At 39.9% G+C, this 23,085-nt stretch overlaps 1 protein-coding gene across 1 annotated transcript in view; it reads right to left on the bottom strand.

Moving 5' to 3' along the window:
* Positions 1-911: 911 nt before the first annotated feature.
* Catsperb (cation channel sperm associated auxiliary subunit beta) overlaps positions 912-23,085 on the bottom strand; it is a 185,433-nt gene continuing 163,259 nt past the window's right edge. Inside the window, exons 19-26 of the mRNA XM_013349585.1 lie at positions 19,814-19,953; positions 18,363-18,560; positions 17,042-17,152; positions 12,106-12,216; positions 4,784-4,919; positions 2,161-2,261; positions 1,538-1,612; positions 912-1,271 (exon numbers count right to left, since the gene is read on the bottom strand). Of these exons, the coding sequence (XP_013205039.1) occupies positions 1,080-1,271; positions 1,538-1,612; positions 2,161-2,261; positions 4,784-4,919; positions 12,106-12,216; positions 17,042-17,152; positions 18,363-18,560; positions 19,814-19,953 (1,064 nt within the window). The 3' untranslated portion in view covers positions 912-1,079. The remainder of the gene's footprint in view (positions 1,272-1,537; positions 1,613-2,160; positions 2,262-4,783; positions 4,920-12,105; positions 12,217-17,041; positions 17,153-18,362; positions 18,561-19,813; positions 19,954-23,085) is intronic.

The following is a 23,085-nucleotide window of genomic DNA, read 5'->3' as shown; positions in this document are numbered from 1 at the left end:
CGTTTTTCTACCTTTTATTTCTTTATGTCAGGTCACAGTGATGAGAAACCATATCTGAGAGAGCTGGTGAGATACGTGTACAATAGAGAAGAATCAGACTGTTGTCAGCTACTTCATGGGTGCTGAAATTCAACCCCTGCCCTCTGCAAGAGCAACAGGTGCTCCAAGCCATTGAGCCATGACTCCAGCCCCAAGATTCCTTTAAGCTTATCTGCTTAGTAAGTGCTCATGACTCCTGGGGCTCTGAGATCTCTTCTCACTCATGATAATCTTACTTTCGGTAGTAGGGGTGATTATAAAACAAGGAAATGCCCCTAATCTTAGGCTTACAGTCCCCGAGGGGCTGGCATTTCTGAGTAGTCCTCTCTGTTCCTCCTCCATGCACAAATGAACCCACAAATGTCCTCCTTCACGAATCTCCCCCATGTGTGCCAGGTCTGATACCAGGCTGTAGCCATCACTTTCTGGGTCCTGGGAACAGGTTCACCAAAAGCACACAGAGACAAATCCTTTGGAGTTCTGTGTGCTGCCTGTTTGAAACCAACACCTGGCTCGATTGCTGTATTCTTTGACTCCTCTATGGATGGAATCACCTTCCCCTCTTTTTAGTATCACAAACTGGTTTGGCATTCTCTATAAGACCTAAATGACTTCTTTTTTTATTTCCTACATGGCTCTGAAAATGCTGGCTAGCCTCTCATTGCCTGCCCTCATGGTACCACTATTCTATCTAGAACCTGGCCCTACAAAATGTGCTCTAGATCACAAGGCTAAATGATGCGGAACACCCATTCCACAGAGAGTTGGTGACCATTTAATATTTTCTAAAACAATCTTTAAAAAGGAACAAAGACAAAACTCACACAAGTGCTAAAATAATTTTTTATGTAATGAAAATTAGAAAATGGAATGTAGAACTGTTGAGCAACAGTAATTAGAATTATAATAGTATAATAATTCTATAACATTGCATCTAACGTGTATTTTAAAAATATACATGTATTTTGTGGACATGTTCAATAAAACTAGGAAATATAGACAATTGATGATTATCATTTGTTCATTGTCTAGACTTTCACTTATGAGCTGATACTTATATTTGATGAATTTGCAGTATTTCCTCTGACATATCTCCGGAATGATCTCAGTGGATGGATGTTACGCAGTTGGAATAGAAATGCTATAAAAACGAATCCCCCTATCACTACGGATGTTGCAACAGCAATGAGTGTATGTCCTGGAAAAGGCAATGGAACTTCGTCAACATAAATCTGAAAAGAAAAAGGAAAAGGTTATATTTTCTGGGTGTAGTAATTGAAAACACTGGACAGTGTATGAGCCCCACAATTAATCAGACAGGAAAATTCCACCAAGAATCCTGTGGACATTCAACATTCTTTCCACCCACACCCTGTCCAAGCCCTATCCAGCACACAAATTCTGTCCATGTTTTTATCTTTCTCCATAACTTGGACTGACAAGAGTTGTGTCATTTCCCAGTTATTATCTCATTTCATACTTCATGCATTTACTATACCTGAAATTCTTCTACTAACTCACAAAAGGTGACCCCGGGAACCACAGACAGCTTGAAGTGAAACAGCTCAGAGCCCTGTGGAACAAACACTAAGCTCAGTATCAACGTGTGTGTTCCTTTAAACAACAATATCTGTGGGCACCACATTCAGAGATGTCATTCACAAGGAGTGCCATGGCTTTTGTCATGAGCATCACATATAAAATGAAGAGGGATTAAAACAGGAACTCAATGACACATTTTCATTTTCAGAAGGAAACTAAAATAGAAAACCTTCTGGCTTTCGTGAACACTTTGAATTGGCCTTCATATCTGTGGCTTTAACCTTACCTCTGCACTCTCGCTGTTTCTCACACTGTCCTGGGCTTTATGTATCTCTATGACCCTAACTCCTCTGCTTCCCTTTAGTCAATTGATCTGGCCTATCTCTGAGAAAATAGCAAATTAATGTCCTGTTCAACATTCAGATTCCCTTAGAAATAAGACAACCAGGGAATAAAGACAAAGAAAAGTTTTCTATATACTTTAAAGCTGCTCTTCCCTCCATCCTCCAGCTGTAGACTTTGACACACATGCCTTATTCTAAGCTCTCCATGGTAAAAAGAAAAATGATGTCAACTCACCATTATACTTAGGTTGAGCCCTAAAGGATTATACACTTCAGTCTTAAGCATGGGCTCTAAGTAGCCTTGCATTTTCCTAACATTTAGTGGAGTGTTGTGCTCTGAAATATACAAAATACATTTAGAAAACTTACATTTTTATATTTTGCATAAAAGTTGTTATATACATTAGGATACAATGAAAGATTCTATTGTGTGATGTTACTAAGGCAGCTCAGGCTCTTAGTTATGTTTGACATTGTAAATACCTTTAGAGTTGGGTTTCACAAAAGACACTTTAATATAGGCTTAAGCAGAAGGGCTAAGAGGAAAAAGAGACACTCAGAAGAAGGCAAAACATACTCCAGAGCATGGATATGGACGTCTCAAAGATCCAGCAAATACAACACACTCTAGCCTGGATGTGGGGTCAAGGGAGAATTGCCTATTTTTATTTCTAAAAATTATCATATACTTGTGGACTGAAGAGTGGATTGAGTGATTACAAGCATTGTCTGCTCTTGTAGAGGACGTGGACTTTATTCCCAGCTGTCATATGGCAACTAACAATCATCTGTAACTCCAGTTCTAGGATCTGATTGCCTCCCCTGGCCTCTGAGAGCAACAGGCATGCACGTGATGCACAAACACCTAGGCAAAACACTCATATTCATCAAAAAGTAATTTTAAAAATTCTGGTACTGGGTATTAAATCCTAGTGCCTTCTTCACAGTAGAGAAACCCTCTAAAGCCAAACTACAACCTCAGTTCTCTTCATGGGGAAGTAGACTAACTAATTGCCTCACACTGCCCCAATGTCCTCCTCAGGGAGAGAGTGTCTGACCACCTTGCTGCAGTTTGAGTTCTTTCTAGACTCTGACTCATGAGAAACCAATCCTGGCATATCATGGTTTTATGGTTTTCATAGTGGAAGGCAAATGATTTTCCCAAAACAGCAGTAGAGTTGCACAATGGGATCCCTTATGGGTTCTGCAGGAGAAGGAAGCAGCTCTTCCCACCTATCTTGTCATTTTTTCTAAACAAGGGAACTGCTATAGGTGTTAGAACGCTATGGTGAGAGGAGCTAGAGAAAGTAACTCAAGCCTGGTTGTCTCCTAAGCTCCTTCTATTGGGAATGCTCTCACCATGTGACCTTAAGGGTTTGAGTCGGCTTACAAAATGGCTTCCATATTTCAAAGTCAATTCTCCAAACCTAGTAAGACCCACCAGGATACCACAGAAACTGGGAATATTAATCATGGAAAATGGGAGCTTTGCTTTCTTTCCTGGACTTCAAGAGGGCATTCAATTTGGTAGGGTAACCTTTCTGAATAAGAAAGGAGAGAGAATGGGTAGTGGGAGCAAGAGGGGAGGTTTTGGGGAGGGATCAGGAAGAAAAGAGGGTATGAGAGGAATCTGTGATCAGACTGGGAAAAAGAAAGAAAAACATTAAATAGAAAAGTAATAAAAAAGTAAATTTGTGAGAGCTAGACTCACTGACTACCAGTTGTCTGCAAACATAGTGATAGAATGACGACTAATCAAAGTTTCAATTGTCTTCACCAATAGGTCAGTCTATCTTCCTGTCTTATTGTGGGGCAACCCTGGGAATTGAACCTAAGGCTTCAAACATTCTACCACTGAATTCCAGCCCCAGCCCTTATATATCTGTCTGTCTGTCTGTCTATCTATCTATCTATCTATCTATCTATCTATCTATCTATCTATCTATCTATCTATCATCTATCCATTTATCTATCTAGTACCTGAAAATATTTACACATAAATAAACACAAAATATGCAAGTGAAAGTTGTATCTTTGAGGTAAAACTGAATTTAAGAAAATTTCCTTTTGTATTGTAAAATATATTTGTCTCTTTGGGGCTCTTTTACCATAAAATCCCCACTCTCTTTCTTTTCTTTCTTCCTTCTTTTTGGGACAATGTCACATAACCCAGGCTGGTCCCATCTCGCTATAGAAGTAAAACTGACCTTAAACTCTTTCCTCTACCTAGCAGGTACTGGGATTACCACTGTATACTACCACATTCAATTAAATAGATCTTCACAAAACTTCCTTAGATAATTAGAAGCGTATGTTTAGAATATCAGGCAACACCTAGAATATTTAGTTAGCTGCTCTCATAATAAATAGTAAAGATACTCAACTGGAACACAGCACAAACTTAATTTTTGCTACTAATCTACAACAAGACTCTCAGATGTGTTTCCATGCTATAGTATGTGTTAAAGATTTATTTATAATTATGTTTGCATGTGGGTACATACAGGCCCCTGCAGAAACACAGTCATAGGGCCTCCTGAAGCTCAAGTTACAGTTATATGAACTAGTTGACATGGGTCCTCTGAGAGAGCAGTATACTCTTTTAACCACTGAGCAATCTCTCCAGTCCTGCAGTTCAAATCTAAAAAATACTGGCCGTATACCATTGAATCCAGGTTCCTGGAAGTGATGAGAATGTAAGAGGACATGATAGAGGTAAATGTGAACAAGCCAATGATTCAAATCCTCTTCTGAAATACTCCAGGTTATTTCAGTGAACAAGCTTTGCAATGCACTCATTAAGCAAAACAGCAATAATAGAATGGCTTGTAGATACAGACAGAAGACAGAACACATACTTATTTGCCAGTTTTGCCTCATATTCAGTTCAGTCACGGTAACCAAATATGGAGGTCCCGCGAGGAATTTTTTTTCTTCATCATGAATTTCCAAAACAACTGGTAACTGTGTGACTGGAAACTTGAAACGGCGAACCTAAAATACAAATTCCATGAATGCATGTAAGTGTGGAAAGTTCAATACTATAATTCCTGGTCAAGAAATGAATGACATTTTCACAGAACCTTGGCTATTCCAAGTGGAATGCTTTATACAGTCTCTGCCTTTCAGACGTGAAAACAGTTTACAGCAACAAAATTCATACAAATTCCACAGCAGCAAACATGGTAATGAGATTCAGAAGATTTAGAAACAATGTTTAAGGTTAGTAAGTGATATATATTCTTGATTTGTTTTGTTTTTTGCATTCCTCTTGCCGGTCCACTTTTCCCCAGATAGACCTCCCTTCTGTCTTTATGTCAGATAAATTCTCTTATCTGTGCACCCAGTTAAGATCTCTTCCTCCTCTGGTGTGGTCCATTTTCTACTTTCTACTCTCCCAATTAAGTGTAGAGTCTTTGTATGGGGAAAAACATAGCACTTCTCTTGTGATCATGACTTATCTCACTTAATATAACGATCTCCAGTACTATTCCATCTTCCTGCAATGCCATGATTCAATGCTTCTTTGTGGTGAAAGGTCCACTTGCACTGCATATTGTTTGTCCATGTGTCGATGACATTTAGAATGGATTCCCTTCTTAGTTATTGCGAGCACTGCAGTAATAAGCATGTATGTGCATGCATCTCTGGTTGTATAGCGACTGAGTTTTTTGGGTGTATATCCACGAGTGGTACAGCTGGGCCACATGGCAGTCTTAAAAACATTAAGTTAAACTAACTTATTAGTATTTTATTCTTCTTATTAATTTTGTGTGTTTGCATGTGTGTGTATGTGTCCACACGCTCCTATGTCACAGAGTGCACGTGAAGGTCAGAGGACCACTTGGAGAAGAAAATTCTTTCCTTCTACCATATGGATCCCAGAGGCTGAACGAGGATGTCTGACCTGGTGACAAATGCAACAGATCTCCATCCTATGAGCCATCTCCTCAGTACTGGCTTTACTATAAATTGAGATCAGGCATTAGAATCTTTCCATCACTACTCTGTTTAAGATGTCTTTGTCTATTCAAGAGTGCTTGACCTTCCCTGTGGATTTGGGGATTGCTTTCCTGCTCATGTAAAGAATGGCACTGGAATTCTGATGGGGATCGCATTGAATGTGTAGATTGCTTTGAGCCATTTCACAGCATTGCTTGCATTGGTTCATGAACATGGGAGGCTCTTCCATCCTCTAGCGCTTTCTTCAGTATCGTTCTTCATTGTCTTAAAAAATTTTAATTAAGAGGTTTAGGTTTTGTTCCTTCCTTCTTCCCTCCTTCCAACCCTCTCTATCATCAGATACTATAAATAGGATGTTTTTATTTCTCAGAATGTTTGTTTTTGGTTATTTTACTCTTTTGGCTTTTGGGGGGGACCTATCACAGAACTACCAAATGAAACATACACAGAGTCTTATTGTTTTGTATAAACGTGGCACATTTACACAATGGAGTACTACTCAGCTTCAAAACAAAACAAAAGAACAAACAACAAAAAACCCCAATGACCTCATGAAATTTGCAGGCAAATCGATGGAACTAGAAAGTCATTCTGAGTGAGAAAATCCAGACCCAGAAAAACAAGCATGGTATGTACTCACTCATAAGTGGATATTAGGAGTGAAATATAGGATAACTGACCTACAATCCATAGCCTCAGAGAGTCTAGATAGCAAGCAGGCACTAAAGAGGGACAAATGGATTTCCCTAGTAAGGGAAAATAGAAGAGATCTTCAGGATAAACTAGAGCAGGGTTGAGGGGACAGGAGGATGGGAACTTAGTTGAGTGGGCTGGGTGTGGGATGTTGTTTGGGGGCAGGACAGAGAAGGAGAGTAAAAAGATGTCTTGATGCCGGGGACATTTCAGGGTTAGGGAGAAGCCTGGTGCCAGGTAAACTCCAAGGAATCTACAAGGATGATCCAAGATAAGACTCCTAACAATAGTGGATAGGGTGCCTGAACTGGCCATCTACTGTAATCAGACTGGTAAGTCCCTAATTGTCATCAGAGAGCCTTTATCCGGTAACTAATGGAAGTAGATGTAGAGATCCATGATATGGGTTTCCCCTCTGTATGTTGTGAATACCACCGGTTAGCAAAGAATCTGTTTCAGTCTATTGCAGCACAGAATAGGGCAAGGCGGGAATTCCAAGCATATAGAGAAGGAGAGAGTAGGTGAAGTCACAGAGATGCCATGGTACCACCAAGGGAGAACGCCTCCTGTGGGAGCTCTCTGGGACCTTGCTGCTATGCCTGACCTTGTGGTGATGCACAGAATAATAGAAATGATTAATTTAAGGTGTAAGAGCGAGCTAGAAATAAGCTTAAGCTATTGGCCAAACAGTATTGTAATTAGTATAGTTTCTGTGTGATTATTTTGGGTCTGGGTGGCCAGGAAACAAACAAGCGGCCACCATCAACAGAATGGCATCCACCATCTGGAGCATGAATCCACATAAGACCTAAAAATGATTTTTAAAAAAAGAGAGAGAGAGAGAGAGAGGATTTCTAGATGCACAAAAATGGGTGCCAAGCACAGCTTCTTGGTAGCCATACTTTTTTTTTTCAAGAAGGGCTATGTTTGCTGGCAGCAAGCAGGGGTACCATGGCTCCTTTAAGAGAGGTATTCCTAATTCAGTATTAGTGGCACAAAAAAAAAACCTGTGTGGTTCAAAATGGCAGATTCCTGGTTTGTGCTAGTTGAATGAACAGCCCTGACTTTTTCAGGAGGCTGAGCACTTAAATGGGATTAGTTAGCTGAGTGCTACAACTTGCTTAATGGCAACATAGACCCACTGTGTGCCTGGAAATGGGGCTGTGAGCATGGCTCACAGTGCTGGTTCTGAACAGACCTCTGCCATGTTGGACTGGGTGAATTCAAAAGGCAAAGCAGCCTTAATCTAGGCACACCACTTCACATTTCTTTTATTGATTTTTATTTAGCTCTACAGTTTTCTCTGATCCCCACCCTATCTGTACCCTCCCCTTCAATCCTCTCCCAAGGTCCTCATGCTCCCAATTTACTCAGGAGATCTTGTCTTTTTCTACTAACCATGTAGATTAGATCTTACATGTATGTCTCTCTTAGGGTGCTCATTGTTGTCTAGGTTCTCTGGGATTGTGATTTTTGGGCTGGTTTTCTTTGCTTTATGCTTAAAAACCACTTGTGAGTGAGTATATGTGATAATTGTCTTTCTGCGTCTGATTACCTCACTCAAAATGATGTCTAGCTCCATCCATTTGCCTGCAAAATTCAAGATATAGTTATTTTTTCTGCTGTGTAGTACTCCATTGTGTAAATGTACATTTTCCTTATCCACGCTTCACATTTTAAGAAGGTCTTATCATCAGAAAAGGATTACAGATACAAAATAAGACAGATTCAGACATAAAAGACCCCTGAATAAGACACAAAAATATACATAGGCTTGGGAGAGAAAAGAAAAAGAGTATATACAGCTATAAAAGTAAATAGTTTTTAATAATAAAAGACGTAAAGAGACAGAGTATAGACAGTCATAAATTAAAGAAGATAATAAAATAAATATTATACTTGTAGAAAAAGTAAATAGAATAAGAAAAATAAGCCATATAAAGAGGGAATATTACATAGAGTCCAGATTATGTATATTATCATGTTTTCTTTGAATCTTTTGACTATAGAGATATATTTGATTCTGGGGGCTGCTAAGCTAAACCAACATATGTATTTTAAAAGTATCTTGACTTCAAAATTTGGGTCTAAGTATATGTTGCTTTGGAAAAGAGGTTCTGCTTTTGTTTCCACAGAAGATGAGATCTTGTGGATTCCTTCCAGACTAATATGGTTCAATGGGACAAGACCCCCTAAAAGATCTCCATGAACATCTAAAATTACTTCACCCAACAAAAAGCAGGAAGCCATTTGGAGAGAACTGTGCCCAAATTCCCAAGTATTGTTTATAAATGTTTGTTTACATTTAAAGTGGGATATGCTGTTGAGATGAATACTTTGCATTGGTATGGATCTTGATCTATTGATATAGATTTAAGGTCAAATTTTTTATATGTATATTTCTTCTCTTGATTAAGGTATTATGTTTGTGCAGCTCATTTAAAAATCTAATGTATAATTAAGAAATAAAGGTTAATGGATAATCATCTGCTATAGTCAAGCTTGTAGTCATGTTAGTTAGCCTTTCTAGATATATAGAGATATATTTCAATTAGATAGGTATTCTTCAATCCTTTCAAAGACTTAACAGAATATGGCATTTAAATGTTTGAAAAACTTAGGACTTTTCATGACAAAGAGACACATCTGCTCCTGGAAGCACCAATTATTTCAAGAGGAAGATGGGCATTGAAGAGAGCCATTTGGGCAAGAGACTGTTCTTTTCTGGACTGCTTGATGTTATGCTATATAAACTAGACATACAGGACCCACAGAAAAATAACTGCTGATCTTGCCTAAAGGTCAGATGGTCCTTTAGGGTTCCTGCTTCATAAAAGAGTCTGCCAGACATTCTGCAGGACACAGAGGAAAGTGACTGACAATCTTCCAATATAGGTGGAACTGTCTTTAAAATTCTTGCTTTATGGAAAAGTCTGCCAGATACTACAGGCCTGTAGGCTGAAGCTGAGTACCCCAATGATACAGAAGAACTTGGGGTGACTGTCCAGGCAGCAAGATGTCTCTGTCAATTCTAGAATTTTGGAAGTTGCTTACAATGTACTTACTGTTAACTTAGGTAATATTACGTCCTTCTGGGGTCTTTGACGAAGTAGAAGAATAGATAGTTATAGTTATAATATTCTTTAATTATGATAAAAGATAAAGTAGATATAAATATTGTAACTATAATTCTTGATGATAACTGTTTTGTTATATGTAATCTTGATATGTTAAAGTTAAAACCTTCCTTTTCTTTAGACAGAAAAAGGGAGGTGATGTGGGATTCCTCTCTGTATGCTGAGAATACCACTGGTTAATAAAGACTCTGCTTTGGGTCTATTGTAGTGCAGACTAGGGCAAGGCAGGAATTCCAAGCAGTTAGAGGAGGAAAGAGTAGGCGGAGTCAGAGAGGCTATGTAGCCAGCCAATAGAGGAGAAAGACACCTGTGCGTTAGTACTGGTAAACCACGACCCTCGTGGTAAAATATAAAATAACATAAATGGATTGATTTTAGATGTAAGAGCTAGCTAGAAATATGTTTAAGCTATTGGTCAAACAGTATTGCAATTAATATAGTTTCTGTGTGATTATTTCAGGTCTGGGCAGCCGGGAAATAAACAAGCAGCTTCCATCAACAGATCCACAGCCAAGCACTAGAATGAGCTCCAGGAGTCCTACTGAAGAAAGGGAGAAGGAACTGTAGAATACAGGGGGGTCAAGGTCATGACAGAGGAATGCATATTGGCAGGTGACCCAAGATCCTGGGAGCTCATGGACTCTGGACCAACAGTTAGGGATCCTGCATAGGACCAACCTAGACCCTCTGCCTCTGTGTGATAGTTGTATAGCTTGGTCTGTTTGTAAGACTCCTAGCAGTGAGATCAGGACTTGTCCCTGACATTTAGCTAGCATTTGGGAACCAGTTCCCCATCCTGGATTACCTTGCCCAAGGTTGATACAGGGGGAGAAGCTTGGTCCTACCTCAACTTGATGTGCCATGCTTTGTTGACTTTCATGGAAGGTCTGCCCTTCCTGAATCAAAGAGGAGTAGATGGGAAAGACTTTGATAGCAGGGGGTGGAGGGAACGGCAGTCAGCGTGTAAAATAAATTTAGAAAAATGATCAGTGAGCTCACTGGATCCATGTATCTCTAATGCCTGAACACTGGGATTGCAGAGACATGTGGCCATGCCCAGCAATTGCATGAAGGCAGGTGTTAAAACTCATATCCTTTTCCTTTTAGAGTGAGTGCTTTTATCCACAGAACCACCTCTTAGGCCCCAGAACTTATTTGCTTAACTAACCAATTATACTGCCTTTTTTTGCATATTTGCTCATGTGTGGTGTTTGTTCATGTAGGTGTGCATATTGTGTGCATTCAAGGCTATGAAGGAGCATATGTCCTTTGTGTGTCGTCCTTGATCACTTGCTACTTTATTTGCTTAGGTGGGGTCTCTTGCTGACCCCAGAGCTTACCACTTTGGCTCATCTAGCTAGCTGTCTAGCCTGGAGATTACCTACTTCAGTCTGTCAAGTACTAGCATCACAGGTGAGTCAACAAATGCATTCAGTTTTCTATAGGTGCTGAGGATCTTAACTGTTGTTTCCATGCGTGGGTAGGAAGCACTCTGTCCTCTTGAGTTAGCACCACAGATCTCTTATATTGTCATTATTTGTGACTGCTGCTAGACTGAACTCTGGATTACAAAGACTTTAAACTTTATGCTCAAGAACATGGGCATACTAGCTATAAAACTTTGTAATGAACCAGATTTCACCATTATATGGTATTGCGCTTCATTAGTTATACATCGTTGTCACACAGACAAGTGTGTCTACATATGTATTTTTATATGCATTGCATGCAATGGAGAAGTCAGGGCAGGTATTTGTTTTACTCAGGGTTAAGTCTACTTAATTCCTGTAGGTACAAAAGTCCAATACTTTTAGCTATGTCATATTTAGTTGTAAGTCATAATAGGCATTATTTCCACTTGTGAGATTTAATTATTATTATTTTAAAGATATGTTTTAATGTATAGAGGTTTTTGCCTGCATGTCTGTCTCTAAATTGTATCCATACAGTGCCTGTGGAAGCCAGAAGAAGGCAACAGATCTTCAAGAACTAGAGTTATAGAAGTCTGTGAGCTGCCTTGGGTTCTGGAAATTGAACCTGGGTCCTCAGCAAAAGCATCAAGTACTCTTACCCATTCAGCTCTGCCTCTAACCCCCATGTCTGTGTTTTCATGTCTAACTAAAAGGCACCTTTTCAATCATGGGAATAGGAAACACGTCATCATCAGGTAATTACTAATTATCTTACCTGGGCTGGAGAGAGGGCTCGGTGATTAAGAGCATTGCCTGCTCTTCCAAAGGTCCTGAATTCAATTCCCAGCAACCACATGGTGGCTCACAACCATCTATAATGAGGTCTGGTGCCCTCTTCTGGCCAGCAGGCATACACACAGACAGAATATTGTATACATAATAAATAAATAAATATTTTTTAAAAATTTATCTTACCTTTTCTTTGCAATCTGAGACATCAAGAAAATCGGAAAGCTTGTGTTTCTCTGAGCAGTTGCACATTTCCCGATTGGTAGCGTTAGCACACTGTTTGTATTTACCAGTTTCCTGTAGACAGAAGTAACAGAGGGTGACCTGTTTTCATCATTTGTAGTTTTTCCAAATTAAGTGCTTAGGAAATATTTACAATCTGAATAATAAAATTTCAAGAAAAGAAGAAAATTCACTAATGATACAATAAGAGGCTGTGAGTGTGGAGATCTGTACACAGTGCTTGCCCAGGAGGGATTATCAAAGTAGTAATGCAACAATATTTCTGCATTGTAACCTAACAAAAATTCTTTCAGTTTGCTCATCGACATCCTGCTCAGAAACACTGCACAAAAGACACAACGTCCTTTCTGTGACATCATTTCATAGCAAGTTTCTCTGACTAGACTGAAAGCCCATGAAGACACCAGGTATCATGCATGTATGGGCAGTCACTTAGTGCTGACCAGTGTCTGATAACACTGATGTGCTGATGTGGACAACTGTCACATCCCCAAAACTTGCATTACAAACCTTCTTCATGGGTAGCTGTGCTGACACATGTCAGTATACTCAGCACTTCGACTCGGCACTTTGATCAGAAGTACAAAGTCAGCCTGTGCTACATTGCAAGTTTGAGCCAGCCTGGACTATAAAGCAAGACCTTGTTCGACAACACAAAACAAAATAAACCAAGGGTCAGATGTCACTCTTAATTACTTGGTATGAATTATACATATTTCCAACTTAGCACCCAGGGAAATCGTGGGGAGGGGAACTCCAAGAAAGTAAGAATATACACGCAATAGTTATAGGAATAAAACAGGTTTTATCTTTGGGAGAAAATGGAGTTGGAAAACTCAGTGTCTTAGTGATTCACTGTTGGAGGAGAATTTCTTGCCCTTAAATCCAAGATTCTGCAAGAGGTATGTTAACCTCTGGATATTCTGTGTGTATACAAACATGCATGCAATGTATATTATTAGTTTGTTCAACTCTTGTTTGTTTTTTTTTCAAACAGTGTCTATCTCTGAAACAAAAAGAAGCCTCAGACTGGCATTATCACTCAGGCTGACATTAAACTCCTGACATTTCTGACTTTGGCTCTTGAACTGCGGAATTTACGTGTGTGTGGGGGGGGGTATGTGTGTGGGGGAGTATGTGTGGGTGTGTATGTGTGGGTGTGTGTGTATGTGTGTGTGTGTGTATGTGTGGGTGTGTGTACCATCAATTTCTGAACACTTCTTTATCTGATTCATTGGACTACTGGGGATATAGTAAAAATAAGTCAAAAACAAACACAACCTTTGGCTGGCATGTCCAAGACTTTGCCTTGACCATCAATAACAGGAAAATAAAGCAAATCAAAAAGAAATAAGTCTTGTTTTATGGGCTGACTTCCTTGTGGTGTCAGAGAGACACAAAAATAAAACAAAGGAGTAAAATGTCTAGAATAGTAACACGATATGGAGAAAACAGGAAGAAATAGAGAATCAGGGATGGTGGAGCTGGGGTTATCATTCTACATGGATTGGTCAGGGAAGGCCTCACTTTAAGCAGAGCATTAAAGCCAAAGTGACAAGGGGGACTGTGAGGTGACTCTGACAGAAGATGAAAGGCTCCTCTGCAGCTGCAAAGGCCTGAGGTGACATATATCAGAGAAACAGAGAGGAGGCCAACATGGTTAGGAGAGAGTGAGCTGGGGGCAGTCATGTGGAAGAACGATGCAGAAACAGAGATTTTAAGGGGACCGGTGAAGGGGAAGACCCTTAGCCCAGAACCTAATCTGTATTTCTCTTTGGCTTATAGCCAAGAACTTAAACAAATATGAAAAGAATCAAATATATAGGGATTTTGTACAAACACAATAATCCTTTTTCTGAGTGATCTGTCACACCAGAATATTGAAACAAGAGGACCGGGTGTGCCTAGGGTCAAATTCATGTGGCCTTTGAGTTGAACTACAATAGCATGGCATTCTCACCCTGAAAATTGAATAATGAACCTCACAAACACCCTTAACCTTTCATTTACAAAAGGAAATTCTCTCACTTGACCAGGCTGGACCTGTCAAGCCCTCAACTTGACACCTCACAGAGATGCATCTGCCTTTGTCCCTAGCATGCTGGAATTGGTGGCCCCCAACGCATCAGACAAATAGGAAATACTTAAGGGAGATAAACCAGCAAGTGCATATGCTATTGAAAAGCTTACTTTTAAAGCCTGATCTGATTTTAAATTTCATTTAGTCTTTGACATGGCGGCAAATAGCACCTTTTAGCAATGTAATTTTTCCAGTCATAATCATAACTATGACACTTAAGGTCCCTTTCTTTGAAAAATAGAGGTTAACAATGCTAAAGTCTAAGGTGTGCAGCATGAATTGACTTCACTACCCAAACTGAGTGCTTCTTGGGTCTGACTCTTGCTGGAATGCTTTTCTGTGGCTTCAGTCAGTGGAGGGCCTAAGGGGGAATTCCTCAGGCTTTGTCTCCCTGCCTTCATTGACAAGAGTCAGGTGTGAAGCCAAAGCCAAGTATTCCCTTTAGAATGCTGCAAGCCATTGAATCATCCAGTAATTACTCAGCCGCATTTCTCAAGGTCAACCCATCAGAGTCAGGGACTCTGTACTGGAGGATGAGGCCATGATGCAAGCATGTTGGAATTATTGCTTTGTGAATAAAGTGACTGTTTCTTGCTATAGATTTCTCTTTGTAGCTTAGCCCCTTCTGTTACAGATTTGGGACTTACCTCCCACAGTTCAGAACTAGTTGATCCTTTATTGGGCACAATTTCCCCTAGACAACTGGGGTTTATGGATTACAGTTCCTAACTTTGTGTGAAAATAATCACACAATCAAGAAACCTGCTTCCCACTACCAGGTCTCTGTTCCTTTCTTCAGTGTAAATGCAGAGATCGGCTTTCCTGAGATTATCTTTATTGGCAATGTTTAGGATCCAGGCAAATGTATTCCATTTAAGACATTCCCAGATATCCAAGGGCATAAAATTATTACATGCCCAAAGCTGCACAGATAGATAGAAAAAATAAGTGTGACCCGGTTTTACCTCACAGTAGATTAAAAAAAAAATGACCTCAAACTAACCTTTTATTAAAAGACTCCTAACTCCGCATGCTCACTTCACCTCAATTCATTGATGATTTTAGTTCAGGAGATTTACTACTTATTTCTTACTCTCAGAGAAAATAATTAACCATCAACCCCCAGCATTGAGGAGGACGAACCTCCACTGGTAACTCTGATCGGCATCAAACTCTGGATCTGATCATTTAGAGGCTTGGGTCTCCTCTGTGTTCCAACTGCTTAGAGAAAGTAGTGTAAACTTCCAATCTAAAAGGCCCTTAGAATTTGCAACTTTTGGCAAAAGTGCTAATGGACCAAGGGCCATAAAATTTCACTTGTCTGTTTATATAGGCTGACTGGTCACTCTCTATGCCTGGAAGATTTTATGGTCTCTATAGCTAGGTAAGAACAAAAAGTGAACAGAAGCTGGAGCAGAAGTATTCCAGAAGTTAGAAGAGATAGGAAAATGAAGAAGGGGGAGGAGGAGATAGCAGAGAATTGGAATTAAGATAGAAAACTAGAGCTAAGAAATTAGAGGCAGTTAGGAAAGAAGAATAGAATGGAGGCCAAGGAAGAGGAACAAACAGACATCTGCAGGAGAATCGCATGTGAGTTAATTCATTTTCTCCTTCATCCCTTAGTTATATCTTCATTGCCAACTGCAGCACCTTAGCTGGACCTTGAAGGGATCTGAGGGGCTGGTACCCCAAATTTTGAATGTGACTGGCAGATGTTAATCATTCTCAGCAAGATAAATGCTAATTTTCTGTAGTGCATGCTGGTCTCTTTGCATAGCAGGCACCAGAGGCTCCCCAGATCCTTTTCTCTGAGGCCTTTTCTCTGAGCCCTATGCCTCCCTGTGTTCTGTCATGCTCATTCCTCCTGGAGAAAGGTGGTGCCAAGACCAAGGAGCCAGCCTCTTTTCTAGGACTAACATGGCAGGAGTCTAAACGTGCTCACGTTAGAACAAAGAGTCGCCTTCCCTTCTTGGACACCATTCAGTTTACAAGGCTGAAAGACATGAGCTGGGTCTAAGCCCTCCTCTCAGAAAAACAAGGCTCTTCCTCTACCTGTGGCCTTTAAATCTACATGGGAGCCAAGAATCAAGGAGAGAGTCAGCCTCAGCTTCTTGGCTGCTGTCTTAGTCAGTGTTCTATTGCTGGGAGGAGACACCATGACCCACAGAAGGTGGGCTCCAGATTAGAGGTGTGCGCTCAGTCTCAGTCTGGATTAAAGGGCTGAGTCATCCAGCCCCCGCCAACAAGACCAAGCTTTCTCCAACAAGGCTGCACCTCCTAACAGTGCCCCTCCCGATCAGTTTATGGGGGCAATTACATCAAACCACCACAGCTGGAAAGTAGTGTGAGTGTAGCTGAAGGGCCAAAGCAGCAGAGGCTGAACAGGGGACAGCAGTTGTCCTGGAGTAATAAAAGTGGCTGAAATTTCTCTTTAAATTCCCAGAACTGTGAGGATGCGCCATCTGAATAAAGTTTCTCTTCTAACATTGCAAGTTACCAAATAAATATGAATGTATTGTGTGTATCTCTGTGTGTGCATGTGTGTGTGTGTGTGTGTGTGTGTGTGTGTGTGTGTGTGATGTGCATATGTCATGGAGTGGGTGGAGTCCAGAGCAAACTAGCAGGAATCAGTTCTTTCCTTCCACAATTTCCTGGGGTTCAAACTGAGGTTCAGTCTTGATGGAGCTAAGCCTTCTCATCAGCATAGTGCTTTCTTATAAATATAAGAGTAATATTTTTATAAATATGAGTAAATATAAAACAGATACTACTTAGTCCATTTATAGACAAATTATTTACCTTTGACTTGTGAAATAGATTTCTTGGTATGGGTTTGCTAGGGTCTGCATGATAAAAATTATCTGTGAGTGGAATAGAAATTCCCATATTAGATGGAGGTCTGTAGTTTACCTGCAAGTGATTAAATAAAGAAAAAGGGCCACACATTATTATTCACCAAAACATCAGTATTTTATTTTTCCAGACAATCATCCCGTGCAAATATTTCCTGTTTAGCCCCAGTATCACAGTCAATTTCTCCTCTTCAGTAACCCTACACCTAAGTTTCTGTAGCTCCAAAAATGTTACCCCATGATGATATAATATGAACTCTGTAAAGAGGGGAAAATGACTTTTACTACTTAAACAGCTGTCGTAGAATTAATGCAGGTGTGTCCCAGAATTGTAGAGACATGGCTCAGGGATGTGGTTAGAACATACCTTCAAGTTTTCTTATTTATCCTGTCACAAAACTAAAAGCAGCACATGAGCTAATTTGTGGTTTTAAAGTGGTCATAAGAATCCCCAAATAAAATAAAACACAATAAAAATGGCTGATCAGATGCCTCAGCTGGAAGCATCTGCTATACAAAGTGTCAGGGCCTGGGTTTGGGTCCCAGTACCCAAGTGAAAAACCAATTCCAGCACAACCCATGGCCCCAATGCTGGGGTCCGAGACAGTCCTATCCTGGGAGCTTGTTGGCCAGTTCAAGAAAAATGGTGATCTTTAGGCTCAATGGGAGACCTTGTCTTAGAAATCAGGCAGAGAAACAATGGAAGAAGATATTCTGATGTTGACTGCTAGCCTCCACACTACATGAGCAAACATACCTGCACAGACATACCTGCACACACACTTGCACACATGTATACTGGCCACTCTCATACACAGAAAAACAAAATTAAAGACTCACAAATACTAACAAAACAAAAGCAAAAATTATATTGAAATGGGAGAACTGAAAAACATTTTGTAACTTGATCAAGGAAAAATCAAAAAACAAACCCAAACACATAGAAAACTAGGACCAATTAGGTAATTTGTTTGAGACAAGTCACTCTAAGGTAAAGTAGCTGCATGAATCACAAAAGCCCAATATTATGCCATCATCGTCTTAATGACACTGATGGTGAAGAGAAGTTAGTAAGAAAAACAATTATTTCAGAAGGTTTTTGCAGTTTAGAAATGGACCATCACTATCATGTTCTCAAAATGACCCACAGTTTGAAAATGCTGTAGGTGCTAGAGCACCTCAGAAATGCTAAGGCAGAATGGTCATGGAAACACACAGGAGAGAATTACTGCTTGTTCTCCTATGGGTGCTATAGCTAGATTTCTTACTGGTAGAGTTTTGATCATGTTGAAACCGTGTGTGTCCTTGTGCACGCCGCTAGCCCAGGCTTCATGTGGTATGTGTCGTGGAGGAATATAGTGCATATCCCTGAGGTAGCCGCAGCTGCTCTTCATGGTGGGCACCACGGTAGAGACAGGACACTCGGAAGATGCTTCCCATATAATCAGGCCTATTGAGGTTGAACCCTGGAAACATCAGAAAATGAAGTTTAGAATCCTGGAAACACCCCAGATACATTATTTTAATAAACCAGAGAATGACATATGATAGATGTATTTTTGGTTTTCAGTGAATGAGTTAACTAAGCAGGTAGCAAGTCAGCCAAAAGAAAAGAAGAAATATGATACAGAACAACATTAAATTAGGTATTTAAAACTCCCGACACAGACTGAGGTAGTCTCATGTTTTGTTGGTTCTTTTCATGTGTGTGTGTGTGTGTTACAGGTCAGAGGATAACTTGCACAAGTTGAGTCTTTTCTCCTGCCTCCGCCTTCCAAGTGCTGGGACCACAAGCATGCATTAACATCCCTGAGATATTTGATGCTGGGATCTAATCCCTGGCTTTATGCCAGCCAGTTAAGCACTTTCCCAACTGAGCCACAGTTCCAATCCCTAATGCTTTTGTCTTGGAGTTTGTCAATACTGTTTCTTTGTTTTCTTATTCCCAGGGTGGGTCTTGTTACCTTTGTTAATCTAATTGACAAAATATTTCTTAGTGAGCTCATAGGCCAACCTGATCTAGACAAGTTCATTGACACAGCTCTCCCAGGTGATTGTAGATTGTGTCACTTTGGGAGGGGACATAAACTGCCCATTTGAGTAGCATTACCAAACCAAATCTGATGCAAAAATGTAATCAAATTTATTTAAGCTAAGTACTTTACTATCAATAACCACATAAAATAAGATAGCTAAAATTAATGTGGCTCAAGGTTCAAAACATTTCAAGTAAAAAATAATGAAACAAGGAGGGGCAGGGTATGGAGAAAAAACTAAAAGAAGACGAAGAAAAACAGAAAATGAAGGGGGGCATAAAAGTGCTAGAGAGAATTTCTGATTAACAATGAAGAGAACAGAAAAGATAAAATCAGGAAAAAAGGTTTAGAAATATAAAAATATGAAAGGTTTTTTTCTTCTAAGATCCTCTTACTATGTAGCCCTGAGTGGCCTGGAATTCACCGTGTAGACCAGGCTGGTCTCAAACTCTCAGAGATCTCTGCCCGCTCCTGTCCCCAGAGTGTTGGAATTAAAGATATGCAATACTCCTGACCAGAATGCCTATGTAACATTTCTATACCCTTCACCCTGTCTTATAAAATACCACACATGTTACGGCTACTTACTCTTGATGGAAGGATTAAGTTTGTCTTTAATAGCTACTATGTCTATATTTTCTACAGATAATAGATTGTTTTATAATTTTAAAAAATTCTCTTACTTTATGGAAATAATTGCTAGCAACCTCAACCTTCAAATGGTAGCTATCAACGAAGTCAAAACGTCCTTCTACCTTAACTTTCAATATCGATGGGTTTCCAACAACTACAATGACTGGTGGGACCTCAAGTATTCTCAGACCTGTGGAAACAGTGCCAAAAGCTAACATTACCAAACGAAAATTATAAGAAGAACTGAATAGTGATTGGCATCTTAATAGTCCTTAGGAAGTTTATCTTCACAGATATTTTCCTCAGAAAATTTATTGTCCCTTCTCCTCCTCATTTCTCATCCAAATTGTCACATGGACAGCAAGGTCACTTGGGTACTTCTGATTATGTGTGGGACCAGGCAGGAATTTGTAGGTACAATCACCTACAACTATGGAGCTGAGAAAGCTAATGCCCTTATATGACTATTACTATCCCTGCAAAGATTTTGTGTGTGCTGGGAACTGAACTCAGTGAGTTGCCTGTCCAGCCTCCCTCAGAAACTTGTCCGTGAGACTTACTGGTTTGGGAAAACCTCCTCCAGAAAAACTTAGGAATCAGACAAAACATCCCAGGCTCTCTGACTTGCTCTTTATAGTAACCTAGGGTGAACTTCGTTCACTGCAATATCAAGTTTTCTGCCCTCTTTTGAACAATGCATGATCTTGAAATGTGCATATTCGAGAATGCTTCCATCTAACAATACTCCTGGGTGAAGTATGTGTAAGTATGAATAAATGTGTATATCATGTTCAAGGATGTTTCTATCTAATGACACTCCTGTGTGGGGTATATATAAGTATAATCTCATACTCAAGGATGTTTCTGTCTAGCAACACTCCTATGTGAAAGTCAAGCATTTTTGCTTTTTCCCCCCGGGGAGAAATTGCTTTGGAAATATTCACAGTATGTATATCATGTTCAAGGGATGTTTCCATCTAACAATAGTCCTATGTGAAGTTTTCTCAGGAAAGGAAAAAAAAAGTCAAGCCTTTTTGCTTCTTTCCCCTGGGGAGACTGTGCTTTGGAAATATTCAATGTATCCTTCCTTGCTGGGTAGAGAAAGCCTTTCCTTCAGTATGTTATCTCTTGGCATTGGTTATTGAACTTGGGCCCACACAGAGGCAAAGCCAAGACAGTTAGTGACAGCCAGGGGATAGAAGACAAAGAACTCTGGGCCCCTTACCTCTTCATAGAAAAGCGTTAGCTAGAGAAGTTTAGATAGTATGAATTTTGGATGTTACACATTAGTGTCTTCGTGTTTGTTTTTACGTAGGTAAGACCTCTGCTATGTGAGCTGTAACAGTTGTGCTTGCCAATTGGTAGGCCTTAAAAGCTTTGCTAAAAGCACTGAGTTTTCACTTGAACTTGTGGACATCTGAAGAGTGACTCAATGTGCTCTTGACCCGCGGCAGGAGCCCGGACACACAGCAAGGACATTCCCCGACTCCCTTCATTCCCTGGTCATTCAGCAGGGGCTGCTCCCCTCTGCTGGGCCCTCTCTCTCCCTAACACATCCCAGTTTGCAGCCAGGAACCTTCTCCCTTTTTCCTCCCTTCTGTGGGGCCACGGGATCCGCCAGCTCAGCCTGTTTGGGTGCTGGGACTGGGTGCTGAGGGCAAAGGGGCCGGCGGGAATTGCTTTGCTTCAATAGCCTGTCTGCAGCAAGGGAGGCCCTTTGTTCACGAGGTTCCTGGCCACCAAGGGAACCTGATCCTGTTCCATAAGATCCATAGGATAGCATTTGGAGGAAGAGATAGGCAGGCGCCAAGGCAGGAGTTCCTCAACCAATCTGAAAAACAACATGAAAACACCAGAACCCAGTGATCAGACAACAGAAGGGGAAAAATTGACATTATGAAAGCGATAGAGTCCCTTAAACAGCATGTAAAAAACACCCTTATAGAAATGGATGAGAAGTATAACAAAAAGTTTGAAGAAATGAGTAAATACGTAAATGATACCCTGGGAAACCAAAAAAAAAAAAAAAACCAATCAAACAGGTAATGGAAACAGTTCAAGAATTAAAAACTGAAATGGAGACAAGGAAGAAAACACAAACCAAGGGCCAACTGCATATGGAAAATCTAGGGCAACGAGCAGAGTTAGAGTCTACAGAAACAAGCATAAACAATGAAGACAAGAGATAGAAGAAAGAATCTCAGACTCTGAAGACACGATTGAGAAAATAAATGCACTGATCAAAGAAAACAGCAAATCCGACAAATTCTCATCACAAAACATACAGGAAATATGGGACACAATAAAAAGACCAAACCTAAGAATAATAGGGATAGAAGAAGGAGAAGAATTAAAGCACAAAGGCCCAGAAAATTTATTTAACAAAATTATGGAAGGAAACTATCCCAACATAAAGAAAGATATTCCTATGAATATTCAAGAAGTATAGAGAACACCAAATAGACTGGATCAAAAAAAATCCCCTCGCCATATAATAATCAAAACACAAAACATACAGATTAAAGAAAGAATATTAAGAGCTGCAAAGGAAAAAGGGCAAGTTACTTATAAAGGTAAACCTATCAGACTTACACCGGACTTCTCTATGGAAACCATGAAAGCCAGAAGGTCCTGGATAGAGGTACTTCAGAAACTAAGAGACCATGGATACAAGCCCAGACTATTATACCCAGCCAAGCTTTCGTTCACCATCAATGGAGAAAACAAAATATTCCAGGATGAGAACAAATTTAAACAATATGTAGCCAAAAACCCAGCATTACAGAAAGTAATAGAAGGAAAATCACAACCCAAGGAATCCAACATTGCCAACACTGCCTATAATAACTCAGATGACTAGCAATCCTTCAGCAGCAAAACTCAAAGAAGGGGAACACACAAACTCTACTACCAAAAAAAAATAACAATCAGAGTCAACAACCACTGGTCATTAATATCACTTAATATCAATGGACTCAATTCACCTATAAAAGGCACAGGCTAAGAGATTGGATACGAAAACAGGGTCCAACATTCTTCTATTTACAAGAAACACACCTCAACCACAAAGATAGACATCTACTCAGAGTAAAGGGTTGGGAAAAGGTTTTTCAAGCCAATGGACCTAAGAAACAAGCTGATGTGGCCATACTAATTTCTAACAAATCTGACTTCAAACTAAAATCAATGAGAAGAGATAGAGATGGTCATTTTATACTCATAAGAGGAACAATTCATCAAGATGAAGTCTCAATCCTGAATATCTATGCCCCTAATATAAAGCATCCACTTTTTTTAAATTTATTTATTTATTGAGGATTTC

Source organism: Microtus ochrogaster, chromosome 1, assembly GCF_000317375.1.
Source record: "Microtus ochrogaster isolate Prairie Vole_2 chromosome 1, MicOch1.0, whole genome shotgun sequence".
NCBI lineage: Eukaryota > Metazoa > Chordata > Mammalia > Rodentia > Cricetidae > Microtus > Microtus ochrogaster.
Note: the sequence above shows the minus strand (reverse complement) of the source record. Positions and strands in the feature narration are given on the sequence as shown.